At 41.8% G+C, this 26,620-nt stretch overlaps 1 protein-coding gene across 7 annotated transcripts in view; it reads right to left on the reverse strand.

The window, feature by feature from the left end:
• Positions 1-26,620, reverse strand: part of brd1a (bromodomain containing 1a) — a 38,475-nt gene that overhangs the window by 4,400 nt on the left and 7,455 nt on the right. For 3 of the 7 annotated variants that reach the window (XM_060903069.1, XM_060903068.1, XM_060903070.1), the window contains exons 5-11: positions 22,662-22,790; positions 14,705-15,017; positions 13,620-13,871; positions 8,868-9,314; positions 8,465-8,588; positions 4,759-4,920; positions 3,547-3,707 (exon numbers count right to left, since the gene is read on the reverse strand). In XM_060903069.1, the coding sequence (XP_060759052.1) occupies positions 3,547-3,707; positions 4,759-4,920; positions 8,465-8,588; positions 8,868-9,314; positions 13,620-13,871; positions 14,705-15,017; positions 22,662-22,790 (1,588 nt within the window). The remainder of the gene's footprint in view (positions 1-3,546; positions 3,708-4,758; positions 4,921-8,464; positions 8,589-8,867; positions 9,315-13,619; positions 13,872-14,704; positions 15,018-22,661; positions 22,791-26,620) is intronic. The other 4 variants (XM_060903072.1, XM_060903074.1, XM_060903073.1 and 1 more) reach the window with 4 other exon arrangements.

Below are 26,620 nucleotides of genomic sequence, written 5' to 3' on the forward strand. Positions count from 1 at the left end.
TCCAAAGCCATGCTTACAGAGGTAGAGTATTAACAACACAGCAACACGCAAACACCAAAATACACACCGAAACATGATGCAGCCACAGAATTAAAAAAACAAAAAAAAAAAAAAAAAAACACGGTCACTACATTTTTTTTTTTAAACGTTCATATTAATCTTTAGCTGATGTTCAAGGATGCTCTCATATATTCAGCGTTTTGTCCACTCTGATTCGAACCCTGGTGCGTATTTACCCGAGGGCAAGGTTCATTTCAGCAGGTCAAAACAAAATCCACACTCAGGCGCAGACAAAAACAACTGTTCCAAGACTGTCCGAGCGATGTGGTGATAGTGACCCTGAATCGACCCAGCTACAGGAAGTAGATTATTTATAAATAAATAAGCTGGGTATTTTGGGTTAGCCTTCAGCTTTCCTACATGCGAGCTGCTCATATGAGCTGCAAGGAAGAAACTGACCCACAAGACAGAGCTGTAGCACTGCAGAAATACCATGTGTATATGGACTAATGAATAAAATGAGCAAATAATCACTCTATAAAATACACAAAAATATATAATAGATATCAATGCAATTACTAAAAAGAATTCAGCACAACCTTCTTGTTCTTCATGCTTGGATGATTTGTTATTTCTATACAAACTTGGCAAAGGTTTGTTTACCTTCTGCCACCTCTAAATTTCTTACTAATGAATGTAGACAGCCGGACAGATTCATGAACAAATTTTCCAGCCGTCCAGGTCTCTCAGCTTTTTGATTTGTTAATTATGTACAATGTAAAACCAAACTGAAGAAAACACATGCTGGTCTGATTCAAGCTCTGCAAATAGACTAATACATAGGACAATTCTTGAATAAAACTCAAGTGGTGTGATAATTTTGGGCTTCTAGTCAAATGTCAAAAAACGGTTAACAGTAATCAAAACAACTGTAAACCTTTGATCAACGTTAATGGATAATTTGTGCGAGGGCAGTCCAAACACCACTGGGAACTTACAACCCCGATTCCAAAAAAGTTGGGACAAAGTACAAATTGTAAATAAAAACGGAATGCAATGATGTGGAAGTTTCAAAATTCCATATTTTATTCAGAATAGAACATAGATGACATATCAAATGTTTAAATGATATATTTTCTCAGTTTAAAGAGAAAAATTAGGTGATTTTAAAATTTCATGACAACAACACATCTCAAAAAAGTTGGGACAAGGCCATGTTTCCCCACTGTGAGACATCCCCTTTTCTCTTTACAACAGTCTGTAAACGTCTGTGGACTGAGGAGACAAGTTGCTCAAGTTTAGGGATAGGAATGTTAACCCATTCTTGTCTAATGTAGGATTCTAGTTGCTCAACTGTCTTAGGTCTTTTTTGTCGTATCTTCCGTTTTATGATGCGCCAAATGTTTTCTATGGGTGAAAGATCTGGACTGCAGGCTGGCCAGTTCAGTACCCGGACCCTTCTTCTACGCAGCCATGATGCTGTAATTGATGCAGTATGTGGTTTGGCATTGTCATGTTGGAAAATGCAAGGTCTTCCCTGAAAGAGACGTCGTCTGGATGGGAGCATATGTTGCTCTAGAACCTGGATATACCTTTCAGCATTGATGGTGTCTTTCCAGATGTGTAAGCTGCCCATGCCACACGCACTAATGCAACCCCATACCATCAGAGATGCAGGCTTCTGAACTGAGCACTGATAACAACTTGGGTCGTCCTTCTTCTCTTTAGCCCGAATGACACGGCGTCCCTGATTTCCATAAAGAACTTCAAATTTTGATTCATCTGACCACAGAACAGTTTCCCACTTTGCCACAGTCCATTTTAAATGAGCCTTGGCCCAGAGAAGACGTCTGCGCTTCGGGATCGTGTTTAGATGCGGCTTCTTCTTTGAACTATAGAGTTTTAGCTGGCAACGGCGGATGGCACAGTGAATTGTGTTCACAGATAATGTTCTCTGGAAATATTCCTGAGCCCATTTTGTGATTTCCAATACAGAAGCATGCTTGTATGCGATGCAGTGCCGTCTAAGGGCCCAAAGATCACGGGCACCCAGTATGGTTTTCGGGCCTTGACCCTTACGCACAGAGATTCTTCCAGATTCTCTGAATCTTTTGATGATATTATGCACTGTAGATGATTATATGTTCAAACTCTTTGCAATTTTACACTGTCGAACTCCTTTCTGATATTGCTCCACAATTTGTCGGTGCAGAATTAGGGGGATTGGTGATCCTCTTCCCATCTTTACTTCTGAGAACTGCTGCCACTCCAAGATGCTCTTTTTATGCCCAGTCATGTTAATGACCTATTGCCAATTGACCTAATGAGTTGCAATTTGGTCCTCCAGCTGTTCCTTTTTTGTACCTTTAACTTTTCCAGCCTCTTATTGCCCCTGTCCCAATTTTTTTGAGATATGTTGCTGTCATGAAATTCCAAATGAGCCAATATTTGGCATGAAATTTCAAAATGTCTCACTTTCGACATTTGATATGTTGTCTATGTTCTACTGTGAATACAATATCAGTTTTTGAGATTTGTAAATTATTGCATTCCGTTTTTATTTACAATTTGTACTTTGTCCCAACTTTTTTGGAATCGGGGTTGTACACTTGACTACAGCCTACATGGTAAAAACAGTAAAAGAGCAATTCCAGCGTTATGGACGTGACACTTGAACTCAAAATGGCAACAAATGACCCAGTGCATGTTTTATTGTCTCCCAGTATTTAAACAGGTGTTGCATATTTTAAGGCTGTACCATACTGGATAAGTGATAGAACAAGAACAATTCCCATAGTACATCTAGGGCATGCCAGAAAATGCCAATAAAAGATGCGTTATGGATGTGACAGAAAAAGTATCACTTTTCTTGGGTGACTGTACATTTTTATCAAACTCTGTGAAATTGTAAACCTAATGTCGAAATGGAGATATCCATTTGATAGAGGGGTCCAAGGTGAATATTAAATCTTTGTTTAAAATATTTTGAATTTCATGCAGAGTTTCGGAAGGAAAAGTCAGCGTTATGGATGTGACGAAATTCCGTTATGGACGTGACGCGTCTGAAATAGACATGGCATATGTTTAGAAAATCAGCAATTTAACCACCATAACCCTTTGAAAAACTCTCTAAATATCAGCTAAAACTATCAAAAGTTCTTAAATAATATTAAGGATGGCTATTGTTTTGCTGTTTTGTGGATTTTAGCATACATTTCTGTGGCTTGTGGCAATAATACAGAATTGTACATGATCAAAGTTGATTTTAGCTTGGGTTTTACATTATAAGAAAGAAAGACTGACAGTGACATATTAGGTTGGTTACAAATTGGTTCAACTTATTCACATCTGTAAAATACAGGCCTAGGTGATATCTCTGGGAGTGGTTTTGATGTATTACATGTTGCTTTATTTTTGCATGGTGAGGTTGACATTTACATGGAATTGCCCACAATAAAGATCTTTGCTAAGAGCTCAGTTTAGTGTTAAATAGCGCACACACACACACACAAACACACCTCTTCACGTCAAGAGCTTCCTACTCACCAGCAGCGAGTCTAGCAGCTTTGGTAAAGTTTCCGGTCTCGATACACGCAATGAGCTCACTTTTGTCGTCCGTGGTGTTCCTGCGCACGAGAGCCGGCTTCCCCTTTCCACACTTTGGGAAACCCAGAGGAGCGCTTCTGAGGGAAAGCTTACTGTTAGATCTATAGTGGGTGACAGAAACACACCAAAGAATCTAAACACATCAACATCACTAAAAATCACGATCACAATGCACACAAGGTTTTATTGAGTGCTGATCTAATGGACATTTACAATATGCCAATTTAAGGACGAAAGGTGAGCAGTATATGAAACTAATAAAATCACACACAGCTTGTTTATTGGTTTTGCAGCAGTAAAGGATACCAGTCAAGGGGGAAAAGGGTGCATCAGTATATTAAACTTCCCTCATCTTCATCACTATTCAGTGTAGATACAGGAAAGTATTTTTTTTCCTGCAGTCTTCATTATAATCAGAATTCTAACATCAACAAAGTGATGAAAATGATTCATCTGTATGCACACGATGCATCTGTTCAGTGTGCTAATACCAGCCTATTCTGACCCATAGAAAAAAAGACAGAAGCTCAATCGGCTCAGTGCACCAAGGAGGGTCAAAGTGCAGCTTAATTATGACAATACAAAAGCCATTGTTATCATGAAACCAATTAGAAAGACATATGATGCAAAAAACATCATTCAAACAAGCAAGACTCAGCAAGTCTGTACGTATTGTAAAACACCACACACTATACAGTACTCCAAGTTTACAGGGACATTTCTCCGACGCATTTTAGACAATCAACTACTGAGGAAAAATTCTTCCGAAGCTTTAGTGAACATCAGCTGGTTTCATTCACATTAATTCATATCACATGAACACTAAGTACTCTCACTTCCTACAGCTTCAAAATCACTTTGTAAACACAGCTGATTAAATATTTTTATCTGAAACATTATGTTTCTCTGAGAATGATGTGCACTGTGCTGCCCCTTTAACTCGCTGCATTTATTAAGAAAGGGCAAACACTGCATATATTATTACAGAGTGGAATACATTTTCAAGCGTGCGCTTCCTAGTTTCAAGACACACGAATGAAACCGTTGTCATGAATGCTTTAGGAAATGCAGTGCAAACATTATAAATTATGATGCAAGTCACTGTCAACATAGGTAATTAAATTATCTAGAACACACTGAATTGTGCATTACTTGCAGGGCTGGGCGTTGTCTGAAGTTTTCCTCAACAGATGTCTATTTGCGCGTCTGTCTGTCGGGCCACGTGCGCACATGTCCGTCCTTCCGTCTGCCCGTCTATTCACGTCTGTCTGCGTGTGTGCGAGCCTGAGCAAAAGCCATGTGGATATTACCATCCTTGCAGATGAGGGAGGGGTTAGTTCAGAGAACAAATCATGACAGAGCCCTCAGTATTAATTAATAAATTAAATCTACACAGTGCAAAAAAATTTTTTAAAAATTGGATCTCATGCTATGCATGACACACAGGAGGAGAACGTGTGGAATGGTTTATTTAAGCAGCACATTTCCAAATTTCAGGGCTCACTACTGTTGTAGCTGTGTACAGTACTGAATCCGTACAGCTCTCACTGTGACTAGCCAAAGATTTTTACACACACACACACACACAGGCTTGAGCTTCATTCACAATAGGGGAAAAAAAAAAAAAAAAACTTTAATTGCGCTCAAATACATTAATTTGAGCTTAAATTAATTTTTAATGTTTGTGAAGGTTGTTTTAAAGGATATGGGACATGAAACATAAATGCATGCTATATCAGTTTCTTTCCATTAAAAATATGAAATAATTGCATCAACAAATACAAAATTATCTATTAAATTCAGCAAAATCGTTATATTCGTGATGATTATATGGCATTTCTGCTCGAGCTCCGATATGCATATTTTACAACCGGAAGAGCCGCTGTCACGTGACCATACGTCACAAAAACTTTCGGGCACAGCACAAGCGGGTAGATGAATGGAGAAGTGGATGACAAGAAAATTGTTTTTATAGTCTTTAACGTACATTGGACATCATGGTGTATTGTGCTGCTTATGGTTGCAATAATTCCAATGAGAAATGCCCTGGAGTAAGTTTTTTTGCATTCCCCAAGGACCCGAAGCTGAGGAAAGTGTGGGCTCACTACTGTCGTAGAAAAAAAACTTTGCACCTACTGTTTCCCACAAACTGTGTTCGGACCATTTCACAGAGGATTCTTTCAACATTAATACTCAGGTACTGAGCGATATTAATTGCCAAGCCAAATTTAAGAGGTTACTTAAAGATGGAGCCGTTCCCAACATCCCAATTCAGGAACAAGATGGCAGAGTGAAACCCGAAGTGCTACGGCTACCACGAGGTGCATTCGCTAAGCGACTGAAAGCCGAGGTAAGGATTAGTATTATAATTTTGGGTGTATCAATTATTGATTATCATAATTCTGACTCATCTCTTTCGCCAAACGGCGTAGTGTTGTTGGCTGTGTGATGGCGTTTCGCCATTTTGAATGTTTTCATCTCGGACTCTGGAAGCATTGTATCTCAATCAATCTTGAAAAATATCAGCAAAAAAAAAAACTAGCTTGCAACGGACTTTAGCTAGATCTATGATGAACTTTCAATGTATGATACAAAAATAATACTTCTTTCAACAGATCATTAGCCTTTGAGCAGAATTGTTTTTAACTTACCAGGATGTGTTATCGAGCCGACCGCTTTCAGTTTCATGGGGATTGAATGAACTCTCACTCTCAGAATCATCTGACCCGTCAGAGTAAAGACGAGATCTATGTTCATGTGAATTTCCAGCTATCGGTTCGAATTGATAGGGTCTAACTTCACATCTCTGTGAAACATCGGGAATATTACTGTCGATGGTGTCCATTTCAGTAACCCGTTTACATTAGATACCCAAGCGCTGGCTCCTTGGAAAGTTTTTGTGACGTCACGGGTCACGTAACCGCTTAGCTAATTAACGAATCATTATTTTACGCTGATGTATAAAAAAAGTTGAATAATGTGATGATTTTCACATTTTTGACGCCCTGCAGTGATTTAGATGGCATTTCTTATGTCCTTTATACATAATTATACCCAGAAAAAAATCCATGTCCCATGTCCTTTAAGACAGTGCCAGTGTTTCTCTAATTTATATTTAACTTCAAGGAGGTGGTTGGTGCACTATACACTAAAGGAGTGAAATTAACAGCTCCTTATTTTTTTCGCAGTTCGGTTTCCATCAAATCCTGCGCTCTGATTGGTTGGCAAGCGGGTCTGTATCCTATGATACGGACCCTGGTTACGGACCTCTGGCGACTCGCTCGTTCACAACAACAACAAACATAGTAGCATTTTTGTCAACGTTTATTTTTGCATTTCTCAGCATAATAGCATTAATTTTACAGCATGGATAGCGATAACGAAAGTGTTCACAGTGAAAGCTAGTTTTACTACCCTGATGAAGACAAAACAAAAGAAAAGAAAACATTTCAGGAGAAAACTGAAAACCTGCAACTGTTGCTAATGCTGAGCAAAAATATGGCTGAATCTTGACTCAATTTTGTATAAATAGGGGACGACATAGGCGGCAAATGTAGGGGTTTTTTTTCCCCTGCCATGGAAGTGCACTTATATACTGAGGAGGAAGCCATTTGCATTACAGCCGTGAATGAGGATTCAAAATGCCGGCTCGCCTTAGCCCGCCCATCCTAAGTGTGACGCAACATGGAGGGCTGTTGCGAACTTAGTCTGGCAAGACAAGCTATCTCCAGCTCTTCCAAGCTCCCGAAAAATCGGGAGCCAATCAACTTTGAGCATCTCCAACGGCCCTGGGTAGAGGCGTGTTCAAGGCACTGACGTAGTAGAACTGCGACCGGAAGCCATAGATTGTTTACAGAATCTATGCCGGAAGCGCTTCATTCACTAGAAACATCACGAACATGGAGCAGCGGCAAGCCTTTGACACAGCGGTAGATGCTGTATTGAAAGCATTCAACAGGAAGTTCTCATTGAAAACGGAGCAAAGAGCAGCCCTGGAGGTATTTATTGAAAGGAAGGACGTTTTCGCCTTGCTCCCGACCGGCTTCGGTAAGAGTTTAATCTACCAGTTAGCCCCGCTGGTAGCCAAATCAATGGGGCTCAGCGAGAATCCTATCGTTGTGGTCGTCTCGCCTTTGATCATGCTATTATCGTCCTCTTCAGCTCCTCCTTCTTCCTGTTACTCAAGCAGTTTCCGTCACGTCACATACGTCAGAGGAAAGAGTGATGTGATTGGTTTAAGCTTCGTCGCAGCCTTTTCTGGCTTCGACCAGTAGCAAACTGAGGCATTTCAGGGAGGCGGGTCAACCACGCGCTTTGGGAAACGGTTGGGCTTAATATCTATGCCAGACCAATGCTCGCAGAGCTTTGAAGTTGCGTTAGCCAGACTAGGCTCGCCTTGGCTTCGTTTTCCCTTTCGGGCGCTCTCGTTTTCTGTTAGAATTTGGTAAAGAAAAAAATAAATATATTATTTACCAGCTTAAGGTCGGTCCGTATGGTGAAATACTGTGACCTCGGCCCTGAATACTGACCTCGGTCCAGAGGGCCTCGCTCAGTACTTTCAAGACCTCGGTCACGGTATTTCACGATACAGACCTCCCAGATGGTAAACAACATATGTATGATTCAGTTTTCATAAAAGTAATCCTTTTATACAGATACAAGTATTGTTTCCATGTCTCTTAATGTACATTTTGATTCAATCTAAAGGCCATTTTTCCACTGCAAGTAAAGTAACGCTCATCATCACTGATCAAATTTAAGAACCTTCCTCCACAAGCCTTTTGGGTTTAGTCAAAAGTCTCTCTCAGTATGTCTGTATGTATAGGGATTATAGATGTGTGTGTGTGTGTGTGTGTACCTGTTACCCAGCAGACTGCTACTGGAGGAAATGCTGGATTCTGAGGCGCACCTGCGACGAGGCTCCTGCTGCCTGCTGGGACTCGATGCCTTCTGCTTCTCCAGAACAAAGCCGTTCGACAGACCTGACAGATTTAGAAAAAACAAGAGAGATATACGGTCAACATGTCTAACAAATTCTGCACAGAGGAGAGTGGATTCTGCCTGAGGGGAAACTGCAGTCTGAATTCAGGACATTTCATATTATCCCCCCCCCCTTCTCTTCACACCTTATTTCTTTAACCTTAAACCTAACACAGGACTCTATTGCAAACAAAGACTATCCAAACAGTGCAGCTCAAGTTGTCTATTGATATAGTTATGATCTAGTTGTGTCAGTGCTTCTGCACTGCTCTGGGCAGTACCAGGGCGCTTGGAAGACATCTCCTCTTCGCGTTCACTACCCCGGCTAGCACTACGCGTCCTCTTCCTGGTGTGAAGCAGGGTCTCCAGCCGGGGGATCACTACTGACAGGATGGTCTTGGTGCCTATTTGGGCTTCATCTCCTCCCGTGGCCTTCTGAGGGCTTGAGTTTTTGGACTTACGGAAAAGCACCGATGTGCGCCTGTTTACAGGAGCCGAGCGTTCAGCAACGGTGGACGTAGCCACCACACTGACATCAGCATTGTCCATCAGTAACCGATCCCGGGTGAGTCCGTTCAGCGTCTCTGTGCGCTCAGGCTTTCCAAGCCGATGTTGCTCTGAGGTAAGCTCCACAGGGTTCAGCGTGGGCGGCTCCGACGGGCTGTCTGATCGGATGACAGGGGGCTGAGAATCTGACGGCTCCAGCTTTGGAGGGGCCGATTTATCTCCTGAAAAAAGACAAAAGGCTTAAAGGCTTAGTCCAGTTTGTAAAAGCACTGACAAAAAAATTAGAAAAAAAAAAAGCCTTGTAACATGTTTTGAGGATCCAGATGCGAGTATCCATCACGCTATATATGAATTATTTTTGAGGACAGTGAGTCAATAAGGGCCCAGCTGGTACTTTAAGCCCCATCCCTGAAAAGTTAGGCATTCATGTTTCACCTTTATACAACATTATATCACATTACACCACAGCATGGTTCAATTCCCAAATCAGAAGGATTCAATTCTTGAAACAGCAACTCTGAAATACAAATTATTGGTGTATATTAATGCATTTGTTTGTACACTGCCCAGCAAAAAAAAAAAAGGTCGCAAATGCCAATATTTAGTTGGACCGCTTTTAGCTTTGATTATGGCACACACATTCACCATGGCATTGTTGAAACAATCTTATTCAATGTCAACATTTATTTCTGTCCAGAGTTGCATTAATTTTTCACTGAGATCTTGTACTGGCAATGAGAAAGTCCAGTCACTCGAAAGTCTCCAGCACATCCTAAAGACTTTCAATGGGGCCAAGATCAGGACCCTGTGGAGGCCAATTCATAGGTAAAAATGATTCCTCACACTCCCTGAAGCACTCTTTTCGCAATTTGAACCCTAAATTTAAGTCTGTGCCATCAGGGAAGGGAAAAAAATTTGATGGGATTAACCTGGTCAATCAGGTCATCAGCTGACTTCATTTTATTGCCTCATAACATTACTGAGCCTCAATCCGAGTGACTCAAGCAACCCCAGATCATCACAATCTACAGTGTCCACTATATATGACGGGTGCATCGCTTTATGCGCTTCCTTTCTTACCCTGACATGCCCATCACCCTGGAATAGGGCAAATCTGTACTCTTCAGACTACATGACTTTTTTCCATTGACCATTTTCCATTTGTTCAATCTTTATGCTCCCTAGCAAACTGAAGCAATTCTTTCAGTTAGCCTCACTAACAAGTTGTTTTCTGATGGCCACACAGCTTTTTAGTCCCAATCCTGTGAGTTCTCATTGTATTGTGCATGTGGAAATGCTCTTACTCTCACTATTACACATGGCTGCAAGTTCTACTGCCAATTTTTTTTTTTAACAGTTTGACTTCACCAAGGGCGGCACGGTGGTGTAGTGGTTAGCGCTGTCGCCTCACAACAAGAAGGTCCGGGTTTGAGCCCCGTGGCCGGCGAGGGCCTTTCTGTGTGGAGTTTGCATGTTCTCCCCGTGTCCGTGTGGGTTTCCTCCGGGTGCTCCGGTTTCCCCCACAGTCCAAAGACATGCAGGTTAGGTTAACTGGTGACTCTAAATTGACCGTAGGTGTGAATGTGAGTGTGAATGGTTGTCTGTGTCTCTGTGTCAGCCCTGTGATGACCTGGCGACTTGTCCAGGGTGTACCCCGCCTTTCGCCCGTAGTCAGCTGGGATAGGCTCCAGCTTGCCTGTGACCCTGTAGAACAGGATAAAGCAGCTAGAGATAATGAGAATGAATGAGACTTCACCAAGGATTTAAATGATCTCTGATCATGGTCAGTCAAGATTTTTTTCCCCGACCACAGTTCTTCCTCAAAAGTTGATGGTTCACCACTATCCTTCCAGGTTGTAATAATGCGTTGGACAGTTCTTAACCCAATTCCAGTCATGTCTGCAATCTCCTTAGTTGCTTTCTTTGCTTGATGCAGACCAATAATTCGACCCTTCTGAAACACAATAACATCTCTTCCACAACAACGGGATGTCTTCTAACATAGCTGTTTCAGAAATGAGAAGCTACTCGCTGCATCAGTTAAAAGAATTGTTGCCAGCTGAAATATATTAATCACTGCAGTAATTACCCAAGCAAAGGCTCTTAAGTATTTGCTTATTTAAATCCAACCAGCAATTTTTATTTTTATTTTTTTGGCTGGGCAGTGCATGTTGCAATGTGATTTTTTTATATATAGAAAACACTTGGATGTGTCTGGTGAATTCTGCACATAATAATAAACATATTAAGAAAACATTTTATTTAAAAAATTAAATCAATCATTGATGTGGAGTTCTTTGTTAGAAGAATTTTATCATCCCTTATGGAAGGAGTCTCCAGTGTTAGTAAATTTGTTATGATCAGTAAACAGAGTCTTTAGAACAGACAATTTCTGGCTTCTTGTTAATAAATTAGTGCACAAGTTTGAATTTATTTTGGGTTTTCTGAAATTAATATGGGATCAATAAATAAAAAATAACCATAAAATTTATATTTAATAAATAAATAAAACACACACACACGCACACAAATTATTAATTCAGGAGTACTGAAAGTTCCAAAATATCTTAACGTGCCAAAGCCTCTTAAATTCCTTTTAGTGATCATGACTGACTACAGCTGGTAGTGTCTCTGTGCCAACATAAAAAGGGTTTGTTTTTATGGTACACATTGAATTGACCCACATGCAGTACAACTGGAAAGTCCAAGGAGCTCAGTGCAGATCGGAGATGATAGTAGATTTACACAACTCAGGATTGTCTCTTGTACATTTAGTCATAGCCTAAAGGTTAGAGAAGCAGGTCTGAGACCAAAAGGTCACCAGTTCAGTTCCCCGGACCAGCAGGAAAAATTTGTGGGCGAAGGTGTGAATGAGCAGTGCTTTCCCTTCCCTCTACATCCATGACTGAAGTGCCCTTGAGCAAGGGTGCCCTTGAGCCCCAATACTGGGGGTTAGGTGCCTAGCTCATTACACACATACTGCTCTGGGTATGTGCATGTTCACTACTTCAGATGGGTTAAATGCAGAGAAATAATTTCACTGTGTTGTAATGTATAAGTGACAAATAAAGGCTTCTTCAAAAGCCCTATTCTTCGTCTTCTAAACAACTGCAGATTTCAAGATCAACAATTCAAACAATTGTACGCAAGTTTAGCCACTTTGCTGGAAGACCCAAACGGTCACTCTCAGCTTAGAAGAAACTGGTTCGGATGGTCAGGAACAACCCAGGCACAGGCCTACCATAAACTAGAAGCTGCTGGAACACTAGCGTCACTGTCTACAGTCATGCGAGTTTTACATCACCATGGACTGAGAGTCTGCTGCCCAAGAAAGAAGCTCCTGCTCCAAAATCTACACCTTCAAGCTCAACTAAAGTTTACAGTGGACCACATGGACAAAGAAAAAGCCTTCTGGCAGAAGGTTTAATAGTCAGACGAGACAAAGGTTGAGTTGTTTCGCCACAATGGCCCGAGGTACAGAGAAACACTGTACCAGTTGTTAAGTATCATGGTGGTAGCATCATGTTCTGGTGCATTGCACAATGTGGATGGAATAATGAAGGACGATCACTACCTCAGAATTCTTCGGTATAAGCTCAAACCATCAGACTCTTGGACACAACTGGAAGTTCCAACAGGACACTGGTCCCAAATACACATCAAAGCTGGTTGCGGAATGGATAAAACAGGCTAACGTTAAGCTTAAACAAGTCCTCACATGAACCCTATTGAAATTAAAAGTCAAGTCTGTGCCAGGAAACAAAATTTTAATTGAACTCTCCCAATTCTGTCAAGAAGACTGGTCAAATACCCAACTAGAATTCGGCCAGAAGCTTGACGATGGCTACCAAAAGTGTTTGGTCAAGGTGAAACTTACTGACTGAAATTTAACCAGATGTTAAATATATAGCAGTGTGTTATTTTGACCATATGTCGATTTCAGAAAACCCTCCCCCCCAAAAAAAATTAAAACTTCTGCACCAAACTCATGGGGTTCTAATCTCTCTGCCACAGAAAAAGAACAGTTCAAAGCAAAAATCACTGAAAGCCCAATATTGCCATAACATTCATGTCTGTGTATGTCAACTTCTGACAGCAACTATAACTTGTCTCACTGACATTCCATAACAATAAATGTAAATATAAACATTTAAAAAGTGATACACATCAATGAATTAAATAGGCAAATTGCTGTGGTATAAAAGGAACAAAACACTTCAAGATGTGCTGTTAAACGAAAACAACCCACTTCTTCAGGGTGGTAACAATAACTCGGATGTTTTTTTTTTTAATAACAGCACACGTTTTATTCCTTATTTAAATCATATAAATTATTAACACAATGGGATACTTCCACACATACATATTGGCCGACTGAAAGTCCTAGTTGAATAAACACTTTCAAAAGGGAATCAGGATTACAGAAGTACCTCTCTGCTTAAACAGTCTCAACAATGGTGTTTCCAGGGTATTAAAACCTCAACAACAAACAAACTAGTTTTTTCATGTGCTCAGCTTACACTAACCTTCCTCAGCTGGGCTGGGCTCTGCTACTGGCTCCTCTGCTGGTCTTCCGTGTTCAGAGGAGTGAGGCAAAGTGCTTCTTAGGCTCATTTCCATCCTCACGTCACTGATGGTCTTCTTCAGCAGCTTCAGCCGTTTACTGCGTGAAGGACTCGTCTTCATGGCCGTGGTCAGATCCAGCTTCTCCAGAAGCTCCTTTAGCTGCTCCTCAAGAGACATGTGCTGCCTGTTGGCGGGGATCAGCAGCCGGTCCACTGATGGAGAAAAGGAGAAAGTTGTGCTTTTAATAATGGCTGTGTATTGAGTAAACAGTGCTAACTAGGGGCGGAGACTACCGTTTTACATGAGGGTGCAAGCAAGCAAGTTGCAGATTTTATAGAAGGTGTTGATTAATTTTCTATACCAGCAGCTCTGACAGGCATCTGGGATCCACGGACAACCTTGGGACATTACGTTATAGGAAAATAATCAACTTTGAGGTGGCAACGGTAAAACTCGACGTCAAATGTCATACCACCCCACTGTTAATGAATTTCCTATAACAGCACATCGCACAGTATTTCATTCCTTTCTTAATAAAGCCTGCACCAATGAAAATCAGGTTTAAGTTCACTGAAAGTGTCTTCAGCTTGTGTCCTGCTCACAGGAATTATTATGTCAGGCATCTGTATTACATTACTGAAGTCACTGTTCAGGTATTCGTTATGCCCTACATCCACATAGAGTGAGAAAACGAAAAATGACTAGCTCGTTAATCCAAAAGAGGTATTTTTCGCTAAATTCGGCTGGAACATTGACAAAGTTTGAATTACAACAGCAGGCTAGGCTGAAGTACTGACCTGACATTGAGTCAAGCTTTTGCTTTGTGTTTAATATTTCTGCTTATTATGTCTCTATATTGCATCTCTCAAACACAAACACCATGAGACTATCAACACATTGCGAGGAAATTATAGCTACATTTAAATGCTGTTAAATTAAGTTCAAATGCTAGCAGTAATCTTTGTTTGTGTTATCAAAACATGACCAGAAATTTAGGTTTCTCACCCATCTGTACAATATCAAAAACCACACCACTTGTGCTCACCATCTTCCCAAGAGAAAGGAGGAGGTGCCTCGACCTTGGGTGGTTCACACGTGTGCATGCCTGTGCCTGGTTCGAAGCCGATGCGTTCTGCATGGCGGCGTGCCTTCCTGAGCAAAACTCCTCCCTGGTCCCTCAGTCTGGCAGCCGCACGGTAAAAATATGTGTCCTTGGCATTGTATTTCATACAGTTTGCAATGATGAGATCGAAATCGGCCTCGAAGTCGTCCAGACTACCGTAAGCCTGTCCATCTATACGTTTCCTCATGGTGGAGAAGTCCATGGGGTGCTTAATGTGGTCCAGGTAATCAGGTACCTGAAATGAACAGAGAGATATTCAAATCCAGTTCTCTTTGACAGGATGACAGGATTTCTCACTGTCATAACTACAAGAGAAAGGATATTTAGGGATTTTATACCAGGAGAAGTAGAAGCTACAAGACCAGGGCTTGACATTAAGGACTGCCCGATTGCCTGGGGCAAGTGAAACACGCATTCAGGCAAGTGGGATATGTCCCCAACATGCCCGACTGGGCAAGTTGGAATGGGCATATATTGCAAACTAGCACCACAAAAATTAGGCTTTTGGATCTTTTATTTCAGGTCCTAAAAGCGTCCCTCACTACATGTCCGCCATTATGTCTTGGCTGTTTTCTTAGTCTCGGTTTCATTTACTGCTTTGCAAGTTATTTTATATCCCCCCGCTGTTGTAGTATGGTACGCGTACTGTTTATAGACCCCTTGTGCATGACGTCATGCATCACGTGATAATTACAGCTGGGGTCAGACAGACACTGTCTTTCATGCAAGCAAGGCTTAATCTGTCTTCAGTATGGTTAATTTTTGTGCTGTTTTTGCTCATTCAAACAGAAAATTGATAAAAGGCATTACCGTCTCCCTGCTATCAAGAGAAATGTTAACAAATAGAAGCAAATGCTTCAAGAACAACGAGGAAATGAGTGGCTAAAGAATACGATGAGAGGAGCTCAGCCTGCAAACTCCAGAGAAATTCACGACTGTATTTAAAATGTATTTTACAAAAACAGAAAGTTGGAAGTGAGGATGGAAGAGTTTGCTTAAAAATCTCTTTTTTTTTTTTCTGCTCGCATTTGAGTTAGCTCCCTCATGAAAGTGGTTGATTTTCTTAAAGGTGAAGCCGCTTCCTTATTCGACACAGAAAACCCAGATTGGTTTCAAACAACTCGGGCATAAAAAAAAAACTCAACAAGGAGCGACATGCGTGAAAAATCCTGAAAGGAAAAAACAGATTAAGAGCAGAGAGAGCTGGAGCTTTGTTTCTGTTATCAGAGGAACACAGTCCTGTGCAAAATATATGCATATATATTTTTTTATTAAAAAACCCCACACTGTCCCCCAACAGGCTGACTGTACCGATTCAGTTACAGGTTGCCAGGTCTGTATAAGGCACCCACAACCTACACACTAAATTTTAAACTCAAACATTATCCTGTCTATCATGAGACAGTGTGTTTTTTGTTTTTTAATCTAGAGGTGGATAATATCGCAAAAAAACAATATATAAATATTCTCAAACACTGTACTGTTCAAAAGTATTGGCATCCTATTATTTTCTTCATACAAACTTTGTTATAGATTTCTATTTCATGATTTCTACATTATCGAGTAATGAACCTACAGTCTGAAAGAGTTCTACACAAACACACTGAACTTTACAACAGCTGCATGCATGTGAAATGGAAATAAATTGACTAAAAAGTAACCAATTACCAAACTTAATAATAAACTTAATCAATAACCAAACTTCAACTCAACGCATGATAATTTTATGTTGCAATTCATAACTATTCTATGGTTTTCCAAATAAATAAATAAATAAATAAAGTACTCGCAAAATAGGGGGCAAGTGATAACGGGGGGGGGGGGGGGGGGGGGGGGGGGGGGGGTAAAAAAAGCTAAATGTCAAGCCCTGAAGTCTATGGCAGAGTCTCTGATATCCATATAGAGTAGGCATATTTGTGAATGAAGATACTGGGTGAAATTTATGAGCCATCTCATCAAGCAAGTGAAATGTCCAGTGTGTGTCAAATCCCATGTTTTGGTTGCACAGAAGTTGCACAGAAACATAACTGACTTTTTATTTATTTATTTATATATATATATATATATATATATATATATATAGGCGGCACGGTGGTGTAGTGGTTAGTGCTGTCGCCTCACAGCAAGAAGGTCCTGGGTTCGAGCCCCAGGGCCGGCAAGGGCCCTTCTGTGCGGAGTTTGCATGTTCTCCCCGTGTCCGCGTGGGTTTCCTCCGGGTGCTCCGGTTTCCCCCACAGTCCAAAGACATGCAGGTTAGGTTAACTGGTGACTCTAAATTGACCGTAGGTGTGAATGTGACTGTGAATGGTTGTCTGTGTCTATGTGTCAGCCCTGTGATGACCTGGCGACTTGTCCAGGGTGAACCCCGCCTTTCGCCCATAGTCAGCTGGGATAGGCTCCAGCTTGCCTGCGACCCTGTAGAAGGATAAAGCGGCTAGAGATAATGTGATATATATATATATATATATATATATATATATAAATAAGGTGGTAGCACACAAATGTCATGCAATGTAATGCATGGTAAGCTAGTTAACTAGTTAAGTGCATTAATATAGACACAGAAATGAACAAGTATACATACTCCTGGACAGAGGATAATCAGAGCCTAATCTAGGAATTTGAAAATAGGGGACAGATCCCTCACTAGTTGTAGAAACAGGGGACAGAAAATATTAACATGGGTAAAAATATCCCTCATTTGTTCCAGTTAGTGGGGACAGAAAAATAAGTAATACACTGGTAGATATTTTCAAGAGTACATCTATAAACAGAACAGTTTTATTAATCTTTACTTTTAGAATATCATTAACATAATACTAAATTGAACTTTCAACAAGAAAAATTAAACAAATTACTAAAAAAAAAAAAACTAGCAATCATGTAGAATGTGTAAGATTACCAGGACTACAAAAATGCAGAAAAATAGGCTTTACTTATCCAAATGCAGCTGTTGGTTCAAAAGTTAAAGTGCATAGAACCTCACAGCACAACATGAAGTTACCTTAAAATATAATATAAATGCCTCAGCTTTCATGTAAGAAAAAAACCCCTATTAATACTAGTACTGTGTGCAGGCAGTCTCTCCTGAAGACTAAATTAAACAATAATTATAAACTAATAAAATAAATGGATCAGGCTTCATAGAAGAAAAAAAACAATCTGAACAGACTCTCACAGTATGATGCTGAAGCTGCCTAAACAATGGAAAATAAAATACCATTTTGGCAAAAATGTTGGCATCCATTAATTTTTAAGTAAAAAAAAATAAAGTGCACACAGTGCTTCACTGTAAACATCACACTTTCAGTAACAGAATTTAAGCCTATTCATGCAATGTTGCCAGATACTGCTGACGTTTTCCAGCCTAAATATGTTCAAAACCTGCCAAAATGCACTTAAAACCGCCCAATCTGGCAACACTGCGCACATGCTGCTTCTCTTGAACGTATACACGGAAGTAAGGCGGAAGGTAGAGCCCTGCACTCCCGCGGGAGTCCTGCAGGACTTGCGGGACCCGCCGCAAAGCAGTGCGGCACGGGACAAATTTTGAAAGCTCATTGCGGGCGGGACCGGAAGTGCACATATGCACGCGCGGGCGGGAGCAGGAGTGCACATATGCGGCGCGGGCGGGAGCGGTGATAAGCTGCAGTCCCGCTAACTAAAAACGTGTTTGAAATAAAATGCATAAATTATTAATTTATGTCTATCATATATAATTTGTGCTGGATATTTTATTTGGCATTAATAAAAACATTTTAAGATGCCTAAATTTGCAGAGAGAGTCAGATTGCCAGACTGAGCGAGGAATGGCATCTTAAATTTGCCATTGATCACCCTAACAGGAAATCCTTTGATCGCTCTAATGCAGGGGTCACCAAACTACGGCCCGCGGGCCAGATCCGGCCCGCCACTCCCCTTTGACCGGCCCCCCAGCCCCTCTGCCCCCCATCACTTGAACCGGCCCTATGAGGCAATCCCCAAAAGTGGTCATGGCCTATTTTTTTAAATTGCTTTTTGGCAAATAATAACATGTCTGCATCTTGTATTTTGTTGATTTTATCAATTAAAATTGATATTTAGTTATAAAATGAACAATTCATATTTTCCGAATTTTCGTCATATGCTCGCGATCAAGCAGTGACAGGCAGCGCATGCGCAGAGAACTGTCAGTGTTCAGGACAGCAAAATGGCGAGCGGTAAGCGAAAAGCTGACAGAGAGTGCAGAGTTTTTAAAGAACAGTGGACCGCCGATTATTTTTTCGTTCGGTGTAAGGACCGTGCAGTTTGTCTTGTATGTAAAGAAAGTGTGTCGGTTTTCAAAGAATATAATCTGCGTCAGGCTGCTGTCCAAGCAAGTATGCATGCTTGCTGTGGCCGAGGAGGTGTGTCCCGACAAGAAGGATGCGCTCAACGCGGTGAGTCTCTCCGCACCTACTATGACCAGGCGAACCGAAGATTTGGGGGGCAACGTGTATGACCAACTGAATGAGAAAGCGTCAGAATTTGAGTTTTTTACTTTGGCCATGGATGAGAGCAATGACGTGCAGGACACAACACAACTGCTGTGATCTATTGATCTATTGCTCATATTATTATAATTTCACTGTTTTTTAAAATGTATTTATTTCATAGGCCTATTTATTTGACCTTTATTAAGTGCTGCACACAATTATTATTAATAATATCAACAGGCCTACCTACAATTTATAATTTTCCACTCACCTTTGCCAGTGTCAATCACCTCAACTAGGCAGATGTTTCTTACCTTGACAGCTTTGATGTTATTTTTATTAGAAAATAAATAAATGGAATATCTGTGGTATTTTAAATTAAAACAAAGTGTGAAGACTCGATTACTACTTTTGCAAACCACTAGTAAAGATAAACAAATATGTGCCAGGAATCAAGTGTTGATATAGTAGTGGGGATATAGTAGTGTGGATATAGTAGTGGGGCTAAAGTAGTGTTGATATAGTAGTGTTGATAGAGTAGTGGGGATAGAGTAGTGGGGATAGAGTAGTGGGGATGGCTGTGCCAGGCTAGTAATCTCTACTACACAATGAGGCCTGCTGGTGGTCATATTTGTCTGGGTCATACAATTCTATGTTATATAGCTGACCCGACCCCGGCCCCCATCACAGTCAGGAACGACAATGTGGCCCCCAGAGAAAAAAGTTTGGTGACCCCTGCTCTAATGACTCGCAGTTCACACCCAGCTAGCAAGAGAACCATGAGTAAAGTGATTTACTGCTTGCGTTAGTCTACAACTCTAAATCAGAGAGACAGGTTACACAGTGACGGTAGGCTTGACTCAATGCTATCCCAGAAATCCTTCCTGTAATACGCAAATTTGGCTGTCCAATCAGAGGCGGCCAAATTTGCATATTACAGGAAGGATTTCTGGGATAGCATTGAGTCAAGCCTACCGTCACTGTGTAACCTGTCTCTCTGATTAGAGTTGTAGACTAACGCAAGCAGTAAATCAATTCACTTCTCTTACTAGCTCTGCTTTGCAATTTAAAAAAAAAAAAAAAAAACATTGGTACAAAGCAAGCCCTAGCCTGGGCCCGCCCATCCTAAGCGTGACGCAACATGAGGGCCTGTTGCGAGCTTAGTCTGGCCAGGCAAGCTATCTACAGCTCTTCCAAGCTCCCGAAAAATCGGGAACCAATCAACTTTGAGCATCTCCAACGGCCCTCGGTAGAGGCGTGTTCAAGGCACTGACGTAGTAGAACTGCGACCGGAAGCCATAGATTGTTTACAGAATCTATGCCGGAAGCGCTTCATTCACGAATGCTGTATTGAAAGCATTCAATGGGAAGTTCTCATTGTAAACGGAGCAAAGAGCAGCCCTGGAGGTATTTATTGAAAGGAAGGACGTTTTTGCCTTGCTCCCGACCGGCTTCGGTAAGAGTTTAATCTACCAGTTAGCCCCGTCGCGTCGCATACGTCAGAGGAAAGAGTGATGTGATTGGTTTAAGCTTCGTCACAGCCTTTTCTGGCTTCGACCAGTAGCAAACTGAGGCATTTCAGGGAGGCGGGTCAACCACGGGCTCTGGGAAACGGTTGGGCTTAATATCTTGGCCAGACCAATAGCTCGTAGAGCTTTACAGTCGCGTTAGCCAGACTAAGCAAGCCCATCCACTTTTTTATGCTGATCAGAGAATTACAATAGTTTCTCATGTGATAAAAATGTGCGATTCACGATTTAATATTTTAATCGCTTGACAGCACTAATTATTATTATTATTATTAGAGACACTACATGCTGAATTCAGAAACAAGGTAAATAATAACAAACATGAACGTGAGCTGTAGATATTTATGCTCAAATCCACTCAAAGTAGGGGGCGGGGCACCATCACGCTGTGTCAAGACAAGAACTTTCCTGAGAAATAACGCGAACGTCTGCATCATGTGGGATTTGCGGGCGGGAGAGGGACAAAATATGGCAGGCGCGGGCGGGAGCGGGACTGAAAATCATAATTCTTTGCGGGCGCGGGCGGGAGCGGGACTGAAAATCATAATTCTTTGCGGGCGCGGGCGGGAGCAGGACTGCACAATGCGGGTGCGGGCGGGAGCGGGACTGAAAAATCCGACCCGCGCAGACCTCTAGCGGAAGGTAGTTTGTCGACGTCACCGCAAGACGACGCCAACGATTGGTCAAATTTGCGGGAAAGTTGCGGTGATTGGATAGAATTGCAACACCGCCCTGAATTCACGGGGATTGGTTGAATTTGCATTGATGTTGCAAATCGCGAAATCCTGGAGGCTCTGAATGTTATGTTTGGATGAGACAGAACGATATGCCATGTGCTTTTGGGTATTTTTAAAACACTTCACACGATTGGTTGAGATACACTGTCTTCCGGTTCAGTGACCAATGATATAATAGTTCACAAAACTGTTTTACCCGCTAAATAAACCATTCGGAATACTTCGGTCCTTTCCGATATTTTCCGATTGGTGTGTAAACAACGCTATATTTACCGCACTGCTTGCTAGCGGGTGCTGACAAATTGATATGCACAAGATTCAGTAAAACGCAACTATACGCTCTCTACTTATAAATGCGCGACAAAATGAATAGATACGCGATATCACTCTCGCGCCCAAAAAGTGGATGTGCGACAGACAGATAAAAAACGCGTATTATCGCGTATTACGCGCCCTAGATTAGGCTCTGATAATGTGATGCATCCTCTCCTAAAACGGTCCTGAAGTTTTTGCCCTTGACAGAGTCAACAATGTTAGTTATTGGCATTGTTTTAGCGACGACACGTGGCATTCTCTCCTCACATAAAAATATTCGAGTCTTCCAGTCAGTCTTGCCTCGCAAAAACCGTTGTACTGTCAGCCACATTGCAGCTTAGCTGAAGTGTGTAGTGCAGCAGGCGGTGGGTTTCAAAAGTATGCGCTATAGTTACAGCATCAAGGTGCGTCACATTTTAAACGTACACAACAAATAAAAGCAAAAGAGATGAAAACACTCGTGACTGCTACATAAGCAGCATCCTGATCTACTTCTCCACAAGCCTGGACAGAATTTGCTTACCCGGGCTAGTTTGCCTGCAATGAGCGCACGCTTGTTTTTGCTGGTGTTTAAGTCTGGGGTTAACTGAGCCGGTCAGCATTAAGACTTCCACCATAACGGATGTGCCATTCAGCATTGTGAAACCTGACTGGCTGTTAAGTTTTGCTAAACCTACATGGTGCATGATCATGCTGCAACCAGTGGCCATTTCACTGAAAACAGAAAGGACAGTTTTATTTAATTTCAATACCCTAAAATTATCATCATGAAGGAAAACTTCAGCAAGTTGATCCAACGATGTGATTCCCCCCCCCACACACACACACCCAGTACTACACTCACCTCCTCGATGCTAACTGGCTGTGCAAAGATCTTGGCCTGGTCTTTTTCCTGCAGCTGGTCCAACACTGCCAGCAACAAAATGTTTAACGGGGAGAGCTGCACTTCTAAAATCGACTGCTGCAGTTTCATCTGTGGGGAAACCAAGAAACAATGAACATACAAAGTAAACGAATAATGCAAACGGTAAGCCTATGCGACTCAAATTTACGGTATCCATTGGTATGAAGGACCCAACCGGTTCTCTGAAATTAGGTTGATCTGAGGAAATGCTTTCTATGCTCTCAGTAAACCTACTACTTCTACTGCTTCACTTTCAATTTGTATCAACTCTGAAACTGCATTTAACAGAAAAATAAATAAATAAAATCAACCCTGAATGACACATCTTTATTATAATTACCACCTGATCTTCAATAGCATCCAAGATTTATTTCGTAATTAATTTCCAAGATTACTTTTTTAGTTTAAAGGCAAGGTAAGTAATTTTGGAGAAGCCAGCAAGAGCAAGTTAAGGCCAATTTATGCTGACAACACAGTCCTCACAGATGGCGTCGCAGACAGCGTCTGCGTAGCCCCCCCCCCCCCACCTTCGCAGATGCTCTGCGCGCACCTTCCAAAAATTGTGACCACCGCAGACAGCGTCGCAGACAAGAGGGCTCTGATTGATCCACTCTACATCCGCTGTACACGCACTTCCGCTTCCCTACTTTCCCGGTTTGGTTTGTTTTCACGACCGCCATTTTTAAAAACACGAGCGAAGATGGAGCAGCACGAAGAGCGGTTGATCGAGGAAGTACGTACATCTATACGACTCCAGTTCTAGTCATTATAAGTAACCGGAGGATAAACACTCCACTAACCACACCCACCAACTACTCCTAGCGATTTTGCGACTTCGCGCCCCCTTGTGTTGTGGCGGTGAATAACATCGCGCACGCCTATTACTCCCCGCTCAACGATAAATTACAACTGTCTGCGAAAAGCTATCTGCGAAAGCCTTGTCGCAAGAGCATGCAGAGGCCTTTAGATTCTGAACGTATCTAACTGAGAAATCCCCCTCCTTCAGGCCACCCTCCAAGACACTGCCTGACAGTGTTGTGCAAGTTCACACTTTTTTTGAACTAGTTCAAGTTCAGTTCAAACATGTTAAAAGTGAACTGTTCACGTTCATAGTTCAGTTTTAATTCTGAACTAGTTCAAAGTTCAGTTCATTTTACTTTTAGGTGGGATATGAAAATAAAGACTAAAATCATATGCTACATTCTAGCTCAAAACTACTCACATATTATAGATATTATATTCTATCACACAAAATGGAAGTTATTGTACATACTATATATGGAAAAAAGGACAAAATATTTTGATTTCTTCACTGACTCAACCACTGCACCAAAACGTTACACGTGACTTCAAACAAATGCTTTCAGTTTCAACTAACAGTAACTTCTAATAAACGACAACTAGACTTCCTCATAAATGTGTGTGTTTCTAAAAAGATGACTGCCAATATGTATATACACTGAAGGAGTGCTATTTTAAGATCCATATCAACAGCATTGACCATATCAACCATATTGATCAGACAGAGGGATGCATGCTCAAGGGCTTTTTATTTCTCAAAATACAAAACAGGAAAACTTCAGATAGCCTCATTCTTCAGTACACATCTGTGTATGCACACAACAATCAAATTTCTAAAATTATTTGGCATTGTACTCATCTGTGTTCTCCGTGCCGCTACTTGAACTTTCACTGGCCATGTTGCTGTGAGTGTGCGCCGGCTGTGGTGTGCGCGCTGTCTGCTGCCTGTAGCTAGGGAACGCTGGGTTACGCCTACTCTGCTCTGCTGCATCATGGGTAACGTAGTATGGAGCCAAATCATAGAGCCATCCACTATCTCCGGCTTCACACTACGTTATCCATGATGCATTGCACACACGCGGCACCTCAGGGCAGTGAGTGACAACAACATCAGACTGACAGTGAAGTAGTAGAACGTAAAATATCTTGCAAGTAGACGTGCCACTCGATTCATCAGGTTTCATGTTTCGTTCATCTTCATGTTTGTCGTTCATGTCGCATAATTTGAACAAATTCACGTTCAAGTTCTTTCATTACAAAGTTGTTGCGTTCAGTTCAAAGTTCATGGAAAAACGAGCGTGTTCAGTGAACGCGTTCTTTTGAACGCGTTCATGCACAACACTGCTGCCTGATTACCGCCGAAGGACGAGTCTACGAGAGACGACGTAGCATGTTGTCATATCCAACTACCTCGTGTCTCATTCACATGTAAGAAAACACTTCACGTTATCATAACAAATGTAAACGAGCATGGCTATTGTTAGTACTCAGAGCTGTTGACTAGCTCACTAGCTTTAGTAAAATGTCTGCCTAGCCTTGTGGAAAGGCCAATTTATGCTGACAACCCAGTCCTCGCAGACGGTGTCGCAGACAGTGTCTGCGTAGCCCCCCCACCTTCGCAGACGCTCTGCGCGCACCTCCCAAAAATTGTGACCACCGCAGAAGCCTCGCAGACAAGAGGGCTCTGATTGGTCCACTCTACATCCGCTGTACACGCACTTCCGCTTCCCTACTTTCCCGGTTTGGTTTGTTTTCACGACCGGCATTTTTAAAAACACGAGCGAAGATGGAGCAGCATGAAGAGCGGTTGATTGAGGAAGTACGTACATCTATACGACTCCAGTTCTAGTCATTATAAAAAAAAAAAGTTCTAGTCATTATAAGTAACCGGAGGATAAACACTCCACTAACCACACCCACCAACTACTCCTAGCGACTTCGCGCCCCCTTGCGTTGTGCCAGTGAATAACATCGCGCATGCCTATTACTCCACGCTCAACAATAAATTACAACTGTCTGCGAAAAGCTATCTGTGAAAGCCTTGTTGCAAGAGCATGCAGAGGCCTGAAGACTCCAGCGATGTGTGTACGAGCAGAGTGTGTGCAGATAGAGAGGTAGACAAGTTGAATCTGTGGGTCATATAGCTGCACTGCATTCTGGACCTTTGGGTCCAGTGCCAGCTGTGTCCACTACTTCAGTGCTGGATTTCTCTTCAATATGATATTAAAGTGCATATTTTGGACCAATTTCGTGTTTTGGTTTTTTTTTTTAATATCAAAGTATGTCCCTTTACACACTCATCCAGAAGGGTGATTTTGCACAAGGCCATCTGTCTACAGCAGAAAAAAATAAAATAACAAAACGCGTCTGGAAAAATCCCAAGGGAGTCTGGAGCCAGATTCGTGACTTTATCTGCGGAAGCGCCAGCAGGCTGCGCGAGCTTTGCACAGAAAACGATGAGTACTAATCCCATCAAGATTGGTGTTGCTACACCCTCAGGATTCAGAGGGAGGCGTCCCACAGATGACGTCGCAAAAATCAATGTTTGCTGGGAAATCCAAATGCCAAGTTTTTTCAGAGGCGGACCAATTCACCACAAATGACTTGATTTCAACTGAATTTTTCTGGTATTGCGCAAGGTAAAAAAATTGCACAAAATGCAAAATGTGACAGATATTTGACCAAAGTTTAATATAAAATAGGAGAATTACATTGATCTTGCTCCTGAATTTACCCGTGATATGCACTTTAAGCCTCGGTCACAACCGGCCGTACGTGCTCCTACGGCCGGTCTACGTGCAAAAAACGCAAGAAACGCACGGAGGGCGCGCATGAGACGTGCTGATTTTCGAGCCGTAGACTGGCCGCAGAGGTTCTTTGTCATGTCAAACAAACTCTACGGGCGCTTACGTTTTTTTCAGGTTGCAAGACAAACATACCGTACGGCCAACGTGCGTCTTTCTCCACGAACAAAAAAAACGCAGTGATTTGGGAAACGCCAAAAATCACATGGCCAAAAAATTGTATGTCTGGTTGTGACCTAAGCTTTAAGCATCACTGGAAACCGGTGAATGAGAAAAGAAGCTCTCGCTCTCTTG

The sequence above is a fragment of the Neoarius graeffei genome, chromosome 21 (genome assembly GCF_027579695.1).
Source record: "Neoarius graeffei isolate fNeoGra1 chromosome 21, fNeoGra1.pri, whole genome shotgun sequence".
Classification (NCBI taxonomy): domain Eukaryota; kingdom Metazoa; phylum Chordata; class Actinopteri; order Siluriformes; family Ariidae; genus Neoarius; species Neoarius graeffei.